Source organism: Saccoglossus kowalevskii, chromosome 7, assembly GCF_978046115.1.
Source record: "Saccoglossus kowalevskii chromosome 7, keSacKowa6.1, whole genome shotgun sequence".
Taxonomy (NCBI): Eukaryota; Metazoa; Hemichordata; class Enteropneusta; family Harrimaniidae; genus Saccoglossus; species Saccoglossus kowalevskii.
Window position 1 is genome coordinate 15,572,081 of NC_140647.1, and position 15,036 is coordinate 15,587,116.

Here is a 15,036-nt window from a genome sequence, read left to right on the forward strand (position 1 = left end):
AAGATATTTTTATTGTAACAGTTAGATTTTGAAGTTTTATCAAGCTTAATTGTATTATCTATGTCCGAATGTTGTAGATGGACCTGGGGGACCCAATGGACCTGGTGGTCCTGGTGGACCTACATTGGAACCAGCATACGTCAAAGAACCTGGTGAACCTCTGGGTCCTGATGGACCAGGAGGTCCAAATGGACTTGGAGGACCACTTGGACCTGGAGGCCCAGGTGGACCAGGAGGACCTGGTGGCCCTGGAGGCCCTGGTGGACCAACCATCGGTACAGATGAAACTATTCCAACTGATATAGGCAAACCGGGAGGTCCCGGTGGACCTATGGGGCCTGGTGGACCTGGAGGGCCAGGAGGACCTGGTGGACCTGGTGGACCGGGTGGACCTGATGGGCCAGGAGGACCAAATGGACCTGGAGGGCCAAATGGGCCTGGAGGACCCAATGGACCTGGAGGACCTGGTGGGCCAACACCAACACCTGAAGAGGAAGAACAGATACCAACAGACATTGGAAAACCTTTAGGGCCATTGGGTCCAGGGGGACCTGGTGGCCCAGGAGGCCCTGGAGGTCCAGGGGGACCAGGTGGACCTGGAGGGCCAGATGGGCCAACTCTAGCTACAGATGTAACTCTTCCTGAAGACATTGGCAAACCTGGTGGACCCGGTGGTCCATTTGGACCAGGAGGACCATATGGCCCAGGAGGGCCTGGTGGACCATTTGGACCAGGTGGTCCTGGCGGACCAGGGGGACCTCCATTAACCATGAGTGAGTACCACTCTTATGCACTGATGTACTTAATGTTCATGTAATGTTTGTTGTGAATGTAACAGTAATTACAAAAATCACTCCTAAACATTGATTATTTTCTTTCACCAAAATACAATGACAATAGTGATTGCATTCATTTGGTTTGAACCACTTTGTAAGCATTAAATAGATACAAGATCAAAGAAGTATATGAGTTTTAGAAAATGATTTCATAGTGCAACACTTGAATGATCATTGCATGTATAGGTGTTCCTGCTGATTATGTAGGAAATACTAACTTTATTCCTATTTATAATATTAGTTATAGGAGCAACTCCCATGACAACATTGCCATTATTAGCTGCAGGTGAACCTGGTGAGCCAGGAGGTCCAGGTGGACCAGGAGGACCTGGTGGGCCAGGTACGTGAAATATCCTATATTAGCAATACCATTATTCATTTTGATGTGTTGTTTTCTGCACATTCAGATGCCAAGAGATTATAGTTGTTTGACGAAAAAGTATTTATAAAGTATGAATAAAAATTTATTAAACAATATAATTTATGCTAGATCGTTAAATTATAATAGGTTGTGGTAAATTGATTGTGTGTTCATATATTTGCATGACTAATTTATACCATAGAACTTGTGTTTCATTGTTATAATCTTTTTCTATCAATACATTAAAAGTAAAGTGTACAAATAATAAAATGCAATTGCTCAGTCATTGGACATTTTCAAAATATATCATTCACATGCTTTCTAAGTGTAAAATATTGTTATTGAATATTTTGTATTTAAATACATTATCATGGAACAGAATTACAAATTTGCTACCCAATGACAAAATTATGATATTGACATTCTTGCTTAGTGAAAAGAGTAATATTTGTTAAGATATTGTTATTGTAACAGTTAGATTTTGAAGTTTTATCAAGCTTAATTGTATTATCTATGTCCGAATGTTGTAGATGGACCTGGGGGACCCAATGGACCTGGTGGTCCTGGTGGACCTACATTGGAACCAGCATACGTCAAAGAACCTGGTGAACCTCTGGGTCCTGATGGACCAGGAGGTCCAAATGGACTTGGAGGACCACTTGGACCTGGAGGCCCAGGTGGACCAGGAGGACCTGGTGGCCCTGGAGGCCCTGGTGGACCAACCATCGGTACAGATGAAACTATTCCAACTGATATAGGCAAACCGGGAGGTCCCGGTGGACCTATGGGGCCTGGTGGACCTGGAGGGCCAGGAGGACCTGGTGGACCTGGTGGACCGGGTGGACCTGATGGGCCAGGAGGACCAAATGGACCTGGAGGGCCAAATGGGCCTGGAGGACCCAATGGACCTGGAGGACCTGGTGGGCCAACACCAACACCTGAAGAGGAAGAACAGATACCAACAGACATTGGAAAACCTTTAGGGCCATTGGGTCCAGGGGGACCTGGTGGCCCAGGAGGCCCTGGAGGTCCAGGGGGACCAGGTGGACCTGGAGGGCCAGATGGGCCAACTCTAGCTACAGATGTAACTCTTCCTGAAGACATTGGCAAACCTGGTGGACCCGGTGGTCCATTTGGACCAGGAGGACCATATGGCCCAGGAGGGCCTGGTGGACCATTTGGACCAGGTGGTCCTGGCGGACCAGGGGGACCTCCATTAACCACGAGTGAGTACCACTCTTATGCACTGATGTACTTAATGTTCATGTAATGTTTGTTGTGAATGTAACAGTAATTACAAAAATCACTCCTAAACATTGATTATTTTCTTTCACCAAAATCCAATGACAATAGTGATTGCATTCATTTGTTTTGAATCAATTTGTAAGCATTAAATAGATACAAGATCAAAGAAATATATGGGTTTTAGAAAATGATTTCATAGTGCAACACTCGAATGATAATTGCATGTGTAGGTGTTCCTGCTGATTATGTAGGAAATACTAACTTTATTCCTATTTATAATATTAGTTATAGGAGCAACTCCCATGACAACATTGCCATTATTAGCTGCAGGTGAACCTGGTGAGCCAGGAGGTCCAGGTGGACCAGGAGGACCTGGTGGGCCAGGTACGTGAAATATCCTATATTAGCAATACCATTATTCATTTTGATGTGTTGTTTCCTTCACATCAGATGCCAAGAGATTATAGTTGTTTGACGAAAAAGTATTTATAAAGTATGAATAAAAATTTATTAAACAATATAATTTATGCTAGATCGTTAAATTATAATAGGTTGTGGTAAATTGATTGTGTGTTCATATATTTGCATGACTAATTTATACCATAGAACTTGTGTTTCATTGTTATAATCTTTTTCTATCAATACATTAAAAGTAAAGTGTACAAATAATAAAATGCAATTGCTCAGTCATTGGACATTTTCAAAATATATCATTCACATGCTTTCTAAGTGTAAAATATTGTTATTGAATATATTGTATTTAAATACATTATCATGGAACAGAATTACAAATTTGCTACCCAATGACAAAATTATGATATTGACATTCTTGCTTAGTGAAAAGAGTAATATTTGTTAAGATATTGTTATTGTAACAGTTAGATTTTGAAGTTTTATCAAGCTTAATTCTATTATCTATGTCCAAATGTTGTAGATGGACCTGGGGGACCCAATGGACCTGGTGGTCCTGGTGGACCTACATTGGAACCAGCATACGTCAAAGAACCTGGTGAACCTCTGGGTCCTGATGGACCAGGAGGTCCAAATGGTCTTGGAGGACCACTTGGACCTGGAGGCCCAGGTGGACCAGGAGGACCTGGTGGCCCTGGAGGCCCTGGTGGACCAACCATCGGTACAGATGAAACTATTCCAACTGATATAGGCAAACCGGGAGGTCCTGGTGGACCTAGGGGGCCTGGTGGACCTGGAGGGCCAGGAGGACCTGGTGGCCCTGGTGGACCGGGTGGACCTGATGGGCCAGGAGGACCAAATGGACCTGGAGGGCCAAATGGGCCTGGAGGACCCAATGGACCTGGAGGACCTGGTGGGCCAACACCAACACCTGAAGAGGAAGAACAGATACCAACAGACATTGGAAAACCTTTAGGGCCATTGGGTCCAGGGGGACCTGGTGGCCCAGGAGGCCCTGGAGGTCCAGGGGGACCAGGTGGACCTGGAGGGCCAGATGGGCCAACTCTAGCTACAGATGTAACTCTTCCTGAAGACATTGGCAAACCTGGTGGACCCGGTGGTCCATTTGGACCAGGAGGACCATATGGCCCAGGAGGGCCTGGTGGACCATTTGGACCAGGTGGTCCTGGCGGACCAGGGGGACCTCCATTAACCACGAGTGAGTACCACTCTTATGCACTGATGTACTTAATGTTCATGTAATGTTTGTTGTGAATGTAACAGTAATTACAAAAATCACTCCTAAACATTGATTATTTTCTTTCACCAAAATACAATGACAATAGTGATTGCATTCATTTGGTTTGAACCACTTTGTAAGCATTAAATAGATACAAGATCAAAGAAGTATATGAGTTTTAGAAAATGATTTCATAGTGCAACACTTGAATGATCATTGCATGTATAGGTGTTCCTGCTGATTATGTAGGAAATACTAACTTTATTCCTATTTATAATATTAGTTATAGGAGCAACTCCCATGACAACATTGCCATTATTAGCTGCAGGTGAACCTGGTGAGCCAGGAGGTCCAGGTGGACCAGGAGGACCTGGTGGGCCAGGTACGTGAAATATCCTATATTAGCAATACCATTATTCATTTTGATGTGTTGTTTTCTGCACATTCAGATACCAAGAGATTATAGTTGTTTGACGAAAAAGTATTTATAAAGTATGAATAAAAATTTATTAAACAATATAATTTATGCTAGATCGTTAAATTATAATAGGTTGTGGTAAATTGATTGTGTGTTCATATATTTGCTTGACTAATTTATACCATAGAACTTGTGTTTCATTGTTATAATCTTTTTCTATTAATACATTAAAAGTAAAGTGTACAAATAATAAAATGCAATTGCTCAGTCATTGGACATTTTCAAAATATATCATTCACATGCTTTCTAAGTGTAAAATATTGTTATTGAATATTTTGTATTTAAATACATTATCATGGAACAGAATTACAAATTTTCTACCCAATGACAAAATTATGATATTGACATTCTTGCTTAGTGAAAAGAGTAATATTTGTTAAGATATTGTTATTGTAACAGTTAGATTTTGAAGTTTTATCAAGCTTAATTGTATTATCTATGTCCGAATGTTGTAGATGGACCTGGGGGATCCAATGGACCTGGTGGTCCTGGTGGACCTACATTGGAACCAGCATACGTCAAAGAACCTGGTGAACCTCTGGGTCCTGATGGACCAGGAGGTCCAAATGGACTTGGAGGACCACTTGGACCTGGAGGCCCAGGTGGACCAGGAGGACCTGGTGGCCCTGGAGGCCCTGGTGGACCAACCATCGGTACAGATGAAACTCTTCCAACTGATATAGGCAAACCGGGAGGTCCCGGTGGACCTATGGGGCCTGGTGGACCTGGAGGGCCAGGAGGACCTGGTGGACCTGGTGGACCGGGTGGACCTGATGGGCCAGGAGGACCAAATGGACCTGGAGGGCCAAATGGGCCTGGAGGACCCAATGGACCTGGAGGACCTGGTGGGCCAACACCAACACCTGAAGAGGAAGAACAGATACCAACAGACATTGGAAAACCTTTAGGGCCATTGGGTCCAGGGGGACCTGGTGGCCCAGGAGGCCCTGGAGGTCCAGGGGGACCAGGTGGACCTGGAGGGCGAGATGGGCCAACTCTAGTTACAGATGTAACTCTTCCTGAAGACATTGGCAAACCTGGTGGACCCGGTGGTCCATTTGGACCAGGAGGACCATATGGCCCAGGAGGGCCTGGTGGACCATTTGGACCAGGTGGTCCTGGCGGACCAGGGGGACCTCCATTAAACACGAGTGAGTACCACTCTTATGCACTGATGTACTTAATGTTCATGTAATGTTTGTTGTGAATGTAACAGTAATTACAAAAATCACTCCTAAACATTGATTATTTTCTTTCACCAACATCCAATGACAATAGTGATTGCATTCATTTGTTTTGAACCAATTTGTAAGCATTAAATAGATACAAGATCAAAGAAATATATGAGTTTTAGAAAATGATTTCATAGTGCAACACTCGAATGATAATTGCATGTGTAGGTGTTCCTGCTGATTATGTAGGAAATACTAACTTTATTCCTATTTATAATATTAGTTATAGGAGCAACTCCCATGACAACATTGCCATTATTAGCTGCAGGTGAACCTGGTGAGCCAGGAGGTCCAGGTGGACCAGGAGGACCTGGTGGGCCAGGTACGTGAAATATCCTATATTAGCAATACCATTATTCATTTTGATGTGTTGTTTTCTGCATATTCAGATACCAAGAGATTATAGTTGTTTGACGAAAAAGTATTTATAAAGTATGAATAAAAATTTATTAATCAATATAATTTATGCTAGATCGTTAAATTATAATAGGTTGTGGTAAATTGATTGTGTGTTCATATATTTGCTTGACTAATTTATACCATAGAACTTGTGTTTCATTGTTATAATCTTTTTCTATTAATACATTAAAAGTAAAGTGTACAAATAATAAAATGCAATTGCTCAGTCATTGGACATTTTCAAAATATATCATTCACATGCTTTCTAAGTGTAAAATATTGTTATTGAATATTTTGTATTTAAATACATTATCATGGAACAGAATTACAAATTTTTTACCCAATGACAAAATTATGATATTGACATTCTTGCTTAGTGAAAAGAGTAATATTTGTTAAGATATTGTTATTGTAACAGTTAGATTTTGAAGTTTTATCAAGCTTAATTGTATTATCTATGTCCGAATGTTGTAGATGGACCTGGGGGACCCAATGGACCTAGTGGTCCTGGTGGACCTACATTGGAACCAGCATACGTCAAAGAACCTGGTGAACCTCTGGGTCCTGATGGACCAGGAGGTCCAAATGGACTTGGAGGACCACTTGGACCTGGAGGCCCAGGTGGACCAGGAGGACCTGGTGGCCCTGGAGGCCCTGGTGGACCAACCATCGGTACAGATGAAACTCTTCCAACTGATATAGGCAAACCGGGAGGTCCCGGTGGACCTATGGGGCCTGGTGGACCTGGAGGGCCAGGAGGACCTGGTGGACCTGGTGGACCGGGTGGACCTGATGGGCCAGGAGGACCAAATGGACCTGGAGGGCCAAATGGGCCTGGAGGACCCAATGGACCTGGAGGACCTGGTGGGCCAACACCAACACCTGAAGAGGAAGAACAGATACCAACAGACATTGGAAAACCTTTAGGGCCATTGGGTCCAGGGGGACCTGGTGGCCCAGGAGGCCCTGGAGGTCCAGGGGGACCAGGTGGACCTGGAGGGCCAGATGGGCCAACTCTAGTTACAGATGTAACTCTTCCTGAAGACATTGGCAAACCTGGTGGACCCGGTGGTCCATTTGGTCCAGGAGGACCATATGGCCCAGGAGGGCCTGGTGGACCATTTGGACCAGGTGGTCCTGGCGGACCAGGGGGACCTCCATTAACCACGAGTGAGTACCACTCTTATGCACTGATGTACTTAATGTTCATGTAATGTTTGTTGTGAATGTAACAGTAATTACAAAAATCACTCCTAAACATTGATTATTTTCTTTCACCAAAATCCAATGACAATAGTGATTGCATTCATTTGTTTTGAACCAATTTGTAAGCATTAAATAGATACAAGATAAAGAAATATATGAGTTTTAGAAAATGATTTCATAGTGCAACACTCGAATGATAATTGCATGTGTAGGTGTTCCTGCTGATTATGTAGGAAATACTAACTTTATTCCTATTTATAATATTAGTTATAGGAGCAACTCCCATGACAACTTTGCCAGGCGAACCTGGTAGAATTGGTGAGCCAGGTTAGTGATGTTACATTCTGTGCAAATAATATAAATAATTGATCTGGTGGAAAGAGGTTGTTCTGAGCCCAGCCCACCAAACTTGAGTTTGATTGATCTTTATTTAAAAATAAAATTAACACTAGATTCTTAAAACAAAATTGACTTTTGTTTTATTTGCAAACTGCAAATAACAAATTAATATTTATTATTTTTAGTTTTATTCGCTAACTGCAAATGAGAAATTAATGTTTCCTTTTTTGTTGACTTTTAAATGCACATATCATGATTACCAATTTTGTTCATGTTTGCATGTTATTAATGCCATTATAAATACTCTATAAATACTATTTATTTATCATTTTATTGTAATATACAGTATTAACACTAATTTGGAAGCATGTCAAATTTTTCAACTTTAAATCTGCGGAACACACCTACAGCTGCATGAACTAATATTATTAACTTTCAATTGTCTGCAGTGTCTCATATGACAATTTGCTTGAGATGAAATTAACCTTCTCGTGTGATTTTTCACTACAGCACATTTATCGTAATAACGATTTACACGGCTTTGAACATATATAAATATGTTTATTACTGACGTTCAACAATAAAGATGGTTCATGATGTGGTTTTCTCTATATGTCCCCTCTGTTTTTACGAGAGCAAGAGAGAGTGTGAGTGTGTTGATAAAGTGTGTGTGAACTTGCATTGTTGTATGTTTCGAGCATGTAAATACAGATATATACCTGGGTCCAATATAATACTTGGAAAATATAAATGCATTTAATAGTTTATTCAATGTATACTTAATTCAATGGAGTACTCGGGACATATAGCAATACAAGTATGTGTGTATGTGTGTGTGTATGTGTTTGTAGGTGAGGGTATGTGTGGTGATGTGAGCAGGAAATGGTATCCTGCTGTTGTGGGAATTAGATACTAGTATTGATTTCTGTATGTTCCTGCTGTTTCTATTTTATATTTATTTACTGTAAGCATATGTTTCAAAATGAATATGTCACTTGTACAATTATCAATATTACATTTGCACCAAAAATGTTCAGTATTTATTGGGAAATTAAACATTCACCACAAAAAACGGTTTCTCACAGATGTGCTACAAATAATTCAAACAATCAAAATCAGGAAATGGTGCACATTTATGTATAGAATTAATTAATTATATTTTTCTTAGTTACTGAACCTGTTTGGGCTATTAAGACTCGTCCACCACCGGTGATTGCCCCTGCCATGATTACCACTCCCCCGGGTGAGTAAAATATAAGAACAGATAACTAGCAATAACATCAACTCAAATCAAAAAATTAATAGTAGGCTGTAGATTACATGTACCAAACACACTATGTCTGATTCTATTTTTTGTTTTTGTTTTTCTTTAGGAGTTACTGTATTAGGTACTAAACAACCTACAACAGTAGTACATACAGTTGCTCCAAGTAAGTGCGTGTGGTGTTAAAACTGTTGTCACTTTAATTTTTTCAGAATCGACCAACAGATATTAGTTACAGGCAATATTGGATGATCTGAAATGTGGGAAGTTCTCCACCATAGATGCTTAAACTTTCGGGTGCCATATTTTTTCCCAACCAAATTTGTTTACACATTTCAACGTATTTTTCTATACTTTTTTTGTTAGTCCCCATTGAAAGTATTGATGTTTGTTTCTGCATTTGTGCATCTTCACTTCTGACTGTGCTGAATACATGAAAACTTCATACATACATCATGCATCTTAGTAGGATACATATGCACATCATTTGGTATTGCAATCTGATTCAAGATGGCCAGAAGGTTAAAAATTCATCAAAATCAAGCAGTTGCCATTCCGGAACCAGATCTCTGTCATGTATGGATTCATTGTGTTCAAACTTATTACAAACATCAGACATTATGGAACCTTGATGCCCATCATGTTTTTCAGATCAATTTCAAAATGGCCAACTGGCGAACAATTTGTTTTTTAATAAATGCTGTTCTATAGCTATATACATGTATCACTGACATGCCTTGACTGATAATGTTCAATTTTTATCATACATCATGTCACACATATGCATATTTTTCATTTATGACAATCCATATTCCATTTGTACAAACTGGGTACATACTTCAGACATTATATTGGGTCTTTGATGAATGTCATGTTATAATTCATGAAAATCAAGCACTTCAATCTTCAATTCTGGATCTAGGTTGTGCAGATTTTGTCATTCTCTACAAAATTCTTGGTTAATAGTTTTGATGAGAAAATTAAGACAATGTCTTTTTAAAAAAGCCTAAATATGTATATTATGTACTACAGGCCCTGGCATACTGGATAAGCTAGTAAGAAAGTATGAATAATAATAAATGATTGAAACTTGAAACTGGATTAAATGCAATATACCATATATCACAAATAATAATGTTTTTGCAGTAATTATTTTGATAACAATGTATAAAATTGAATTGGAAATAGAAATTTGTTGAATTTGTAATTTCATTATTATTGTCACCAGAGGTACATTACTTGGGGTTTGCAACTACGGTGACATGATACCAAGATCCCGTTACAATCTCGCTCTCGCATAAGTGTTCCAACTCAGAAAAATGCGAATGTGCATGCCCGAGGTAACTAGGACACTGGGATGTCCAGGTGGATCAAAATAGGTACATTTTCGATGTAATACATTTTTACACTATGAATGCGGTAATACATGTTTTATTGTTTTATTACAAACTGCCTATGTCATGTCAGAAAATAGTAGCATCAGTCTCGTTATCTACGAGATGAGACTTGAATGGGATCTTGGCATGATGTCACCATACAGTACTATGTGTGTTGCAAACCCCAAGTAATGTACCTCTGTTGTCACTAATTTCATTTATCTGTAGGTGTTTGGCAGTCATGGACACCATGGAGTGAGTGTTCTGTAACATGTAATGGTGGTGTTGAGACAAGGACCAGAGACTGTGAAAACACTAAAACTGGAGAGTCCAGTATTGACTGTACTGGTGTTGATGCCCAGACCCAGGAATGTAATACAGAGCCATGTGAAGGTACATATTCACATGTCAATCTTCACATTTGATTTATAATAAGTGCTACTGCTTGCAAACTAGATGTGTTTAATTTAACCAACAAATTTTCAATATAGACAACTTTTCTGGTAGTAACTGTGTAAAGTACAGGACTTTCAGCAGGTTGAAGATGTGTTACACATTCTGTTTCATTGTAAAGCATACACAAGTATTAGAAACAACTTCTTTGACAAATTTGATAATATTTCTAATAAAATTACATACACATTTAATCATTATTTTACAAATTACAAATTAAACATCCAGTTGCATGTACAACCAATAGTAATTTACCAGTGTTTCTCTTAAAAGCATGCATCCACAATCCCAGGGATTGCACCAGTGCATCATGGGTAACGTAATTTGCATAGTTCGCCCATGCAGTTGTTCACTTGGTACACAGCTGTTATCATTTCAATTGAAGGTGTTAACCTGTAAGCTAACATCATGCATTATGTTATGATCCTTATTGAATCGCATTGTTCAATGCTCACAGGGCCCACACATTCTTTTGAAAGCAGTTTTCTGTGTTTGTTTCACTTGTTGTGACTTGTAAAGCACAATTTCTGTAAACGTTTGGCAATAGGGCATTGTTCTCAGTGGTGTTTCTGAATTGATCTCATGCACTCTTGTACCAACATTATACAAGTGTGGCCTATTTATATTTATTTACTCACAGCCCGTACGTTACAAGCACGGTGTATTTCTATTTATGTACTGTGTCATGTCTTGCTTGTAACATAGGTTTATTAGTAAATAAATATAATAAATACATTATGTTGTACATGCCAATTATGAGTAAAAAAATCTAAATACGCAAAGTTATAAATAAATCAATATAGATACACCGTAACTATAACATGCGTGTCATGAGTAAATATTTATAAATAAACCCTTGGCAAAAATTCATTGCCGAGAGGTTGGGTGGTAAATGGTGACTGAAACTTTCATTCACCGCTTCTAACTTGAAAAGATCAAAACGATTTGGTAATTGTTGTCATTGCTTTTGCCAAATAACTATATATACATGAGTATATGTGCGACTCAAAGGTTTTGAACATGGACACACATACATTTTTTCACACAATGTTGTCGATCACCAATCATTTCACTGTGGGGATATATTTCAGGGAACACCACAGGCGTTAAAATTGTCGAAACTAGTTTCACGATTGAGTGTCATTTGCATACTAAAAACTGGCGGCCATCTTTAAGAGAAAAACACCTTAAAGTCACTATATCTACTGTCACATATATTTCCAGGCAATGCATTCAGTTCATTCATCCATTCAATTTTGTTTTACTGAGAGAAAAAAAATGTATGTAAGTCTAAGTCCCATGGAAGATTAAAATATAATTACAAATACACACGCATACCATAGCCATGCTCCCAAATTCCTGATTAAAGATAACTTACAGGCGTGATCATCCTACAATTATATTCTTGATTAATGTACAGGAGAAATATGTATGGATGAGAAGGTGTACGTGGAAGACTGTGATCAATACCCATCATGTCCTTCATCTTGCGAACATGTTTCTGGCATAACTGAATGTGTAAATCCAGACAGTTGTGTCCCTGGTTGTCGGTGCCCAGATAATAAGGTTGAACAAGATGGGGAATGTGTTGAGAAGGCAGAATGCAAATGCCCATATGATATGGAAATATTTGGAGCAGTACCCGTTGAGTTTAGTAAACTCATCAGAACAACAGGTGAGCATGAATGACTTTATTTATTCTGACATTTGACAGCTATTTCAAAAAACAAAATACTGTCATTACATTACTTAATATCTTATTAGTTGCAGCAGCAGCGCCAGGAGAACCAGGTGGACCAGGGGGGATATTAGGCCCAGGTGGACCTGGTGGTCCAGGTGAGTCAATATATATTAACATTTTTATATGTTTTGTATTAAATTATGCAATATATTTCAAGTCTCGGAAAATGATGGAACTTGAAAAGTGTTAATGTCTCACTAATTAAAATGACTTGAAAGTATTTATCATTTCTTCTGTTTTTATGTGTTAATCCTATTGTTGCTTCACTCATTTTTGAAGTGACTAAGGAGAGTTACTGCCCAGATTTAAATAACAAAACTTTAAAAACAAGTTGTGTATTTGAATAGTACCATATAAGACATAGTCAACATAATATCCACTTTCTGAAAATAAGCAATGCCATGTATTTGTGTAATTATTGTAGATGGCCCAGGAGGACCTAATGGTCCTGGTGGACCTAATGGCCCAGATGGGCCCGGAGGACCCACATCTTCACCTATAAAATCTGGAGAACCCCTTGGACCGGGTGGTCCTGGAGGCCCAGGTGGACCAGGTGGGCCAGGTGGACCAGGAGGTCCTGGTGGACTTGGAGGACCAGGGGGACCAGGAGGACCAGGGGGACCAACTCTAGCAACTGATTTGACATTGCCATTAAATGTGGGTGAACCTGGAGGACCTGGGGGGCCTGGAGGACCTGGAGGACCTGGAGGACCAGGAGGTCCAGGTGGACCTGGTGGGCCAGGTGGTCCAGAAGGGCCTGGAGGCCCTGATGGCCCTGGTGGACCTAATGGGCCTGGTGGACCCAATGGGCCTGGAGGCCCTGGTGGACCAACACCAACTCCTGAGGAAAAAACAAATATACCAGATGACATAGGAAAACCTTTGGGACCAGGTGGACCTGGAGGCCCAGGGGGACCAGGTGGACCAGGAGGGCCTGGAGGACCGGGAGGGCCTGGAGGACCAGATGGACCTGGGGGACCAAATGGACCAACTTTGCCAGCAGGCATAACTCTTCCAGAAGATATTGGTATGCCAAGAGGACCAGGTGGGTTGTTGGGTCCTGGTGGACCACTGGGTCTAGGGGGACCTGGAGGTCCTGGAGGACCGGGGGGTCCTGGAGGTCCAGGAGGCCCACCAGCACTCACAAGTAAGTATCTCCTTTTTAATATGATGTCATTTTATTTACAATATTAATTGTTAATGATTCTTGAAAACATCATACCTAAATCAATCTATATCTGGATTTTAAATTTGTGTTTTAAAGACACAGAACAAAAATGTCCAATGTAGCTTCAACCAAAGATGCTATATTATATATGGTCAGGCAACTCAAGAGTAATACAAGTCACTTGATGTGTCATGTTTTATTATGAGTGAGCATCTGATGCATTCCAAAAGTCTCCAAAGCTATATAGCATTTGTTCCAGTCGTTTATGTAACCTATTTTTAAAAACATACTGTATTAAATGTGTTCACAACATATTAGTTTAGATACTACTTTTCATATACATGTTCATGTTTGAAAATAATACAGCATAATCAAAAAGAGAACTGATGTCTTGTACTTGTGTATCATGAATAAAATCACTGCACTATATCTATTAATTAATTAGCACACTAAAATGTAAAACAATTTATCATTGATTGTAGTTATGACAACTCCTCCAGTAGCAGCTCCTGGTAAACCTGGTGGACCAGGTGGACCGATGGGTCCTGGAGGACCTGGTGGACCATATGGACCAGGTGGACCTGGTATGTTAATTTCATGCATTTCATTTTTCATTTGGGTAGTTTGTTATTCACTATTCATGATATGAGATCCTCCCCATGCATACTACATGTGTATACAAATAATACAATCTTCATTTTAAAATAACAATTTTGTTTTGATTATAGGCGGACCAGGTGGACCAAACGGGCCTGGTGGGCCTGGTGGACCCACGCTTCCACCTAAAAGTCCTGGAGAGCCATTTGGACCAAATGGACCACTCGGACCTGATGGACCAGGTGGGCCTGGAGGCCCTGGTGGACCAGGTGGGCCTGGTGGGCCTGGTGGACCAGGAGGGCCAGGTGGCCCAGGTGGGCCTGATGGACCAACACTTGCTACAGATCAGACAATACCTTCAGATGTTGGAGAGCCGAACGGTCCTGGTGGGCCTGATGGGCCAGGTGGACCTAGAGGACCAGGGGGTCCTGGGGGTCCTGGTGGCCCTGGAGGACCAAATGGGCCTGGAGGACCAAATGGGCCTGGGGGACCAAATGGGCCAGGGGGACCAAATGGACCTGGTGGCCCTGGTGGACCACCTCCTGACGAAGAGGATGAGATACCAACAGATGTGCTGGAGCCTTTGGGGCCAGGTGGCCCAGGTGGTCCAGGAGGTCCGGGTGGACCAGGTGGACCTGGAGGACCTGGTGGTCCTGGTGGACCTGATGGTCCAGGAGGACCAAATGGACC

At 40.8% G+C, this 15,036-nt stretch overlaps 2 protein-coding genes across 2 annotated transcripts; both read right to left on the minus strand.

Annotated features, from left to right (window-relative positions):
• Positions 1–54: 54 nt before the first annotated feature.
• Positions 55–2,865, minus strand: LOC146740477 (uncharacterized). Its single transcript, XM_085501802.1, has 3 exons — positions 2,856–2,865; positions 1,734–2,435; positions 55–740 (listed from the first exon to the last, which is right to left on the minus strand). Exons 1-3 carry the CDS (start codon positions 2,863–2,865, stop codon positions 55–57), a joined length of 1,398 nt encoding a protein of 465 aa, XP_085357928.1.
• Positions 2,866–3,353: 488 nt separating this feature from the next.
• On the minus strand, positions 3,354–13,588 carry LOC146740478 (uncharacterized). Its single transcript, XM_085501803.1, has 6 exons — positions 12,932–13,588; positions 8,925–9,015; positions 6,683–7,384; positions 5,099–5,707; positions 5,033–5,068; positions 3,354–4,084 (listed from the first exon to the last, which is right to left on the minus strand). The coding sequence occupies exons 1-6, from the start codon at positions 13,586–13,588 to the stop codon at positions 3,354–3,356; spliced, it is 2,826 nt and encodes a 941-aa protein (XP_085357929.1).
• Positions 13,589–15,036: the final 1,448 nt, after the last annotated feature.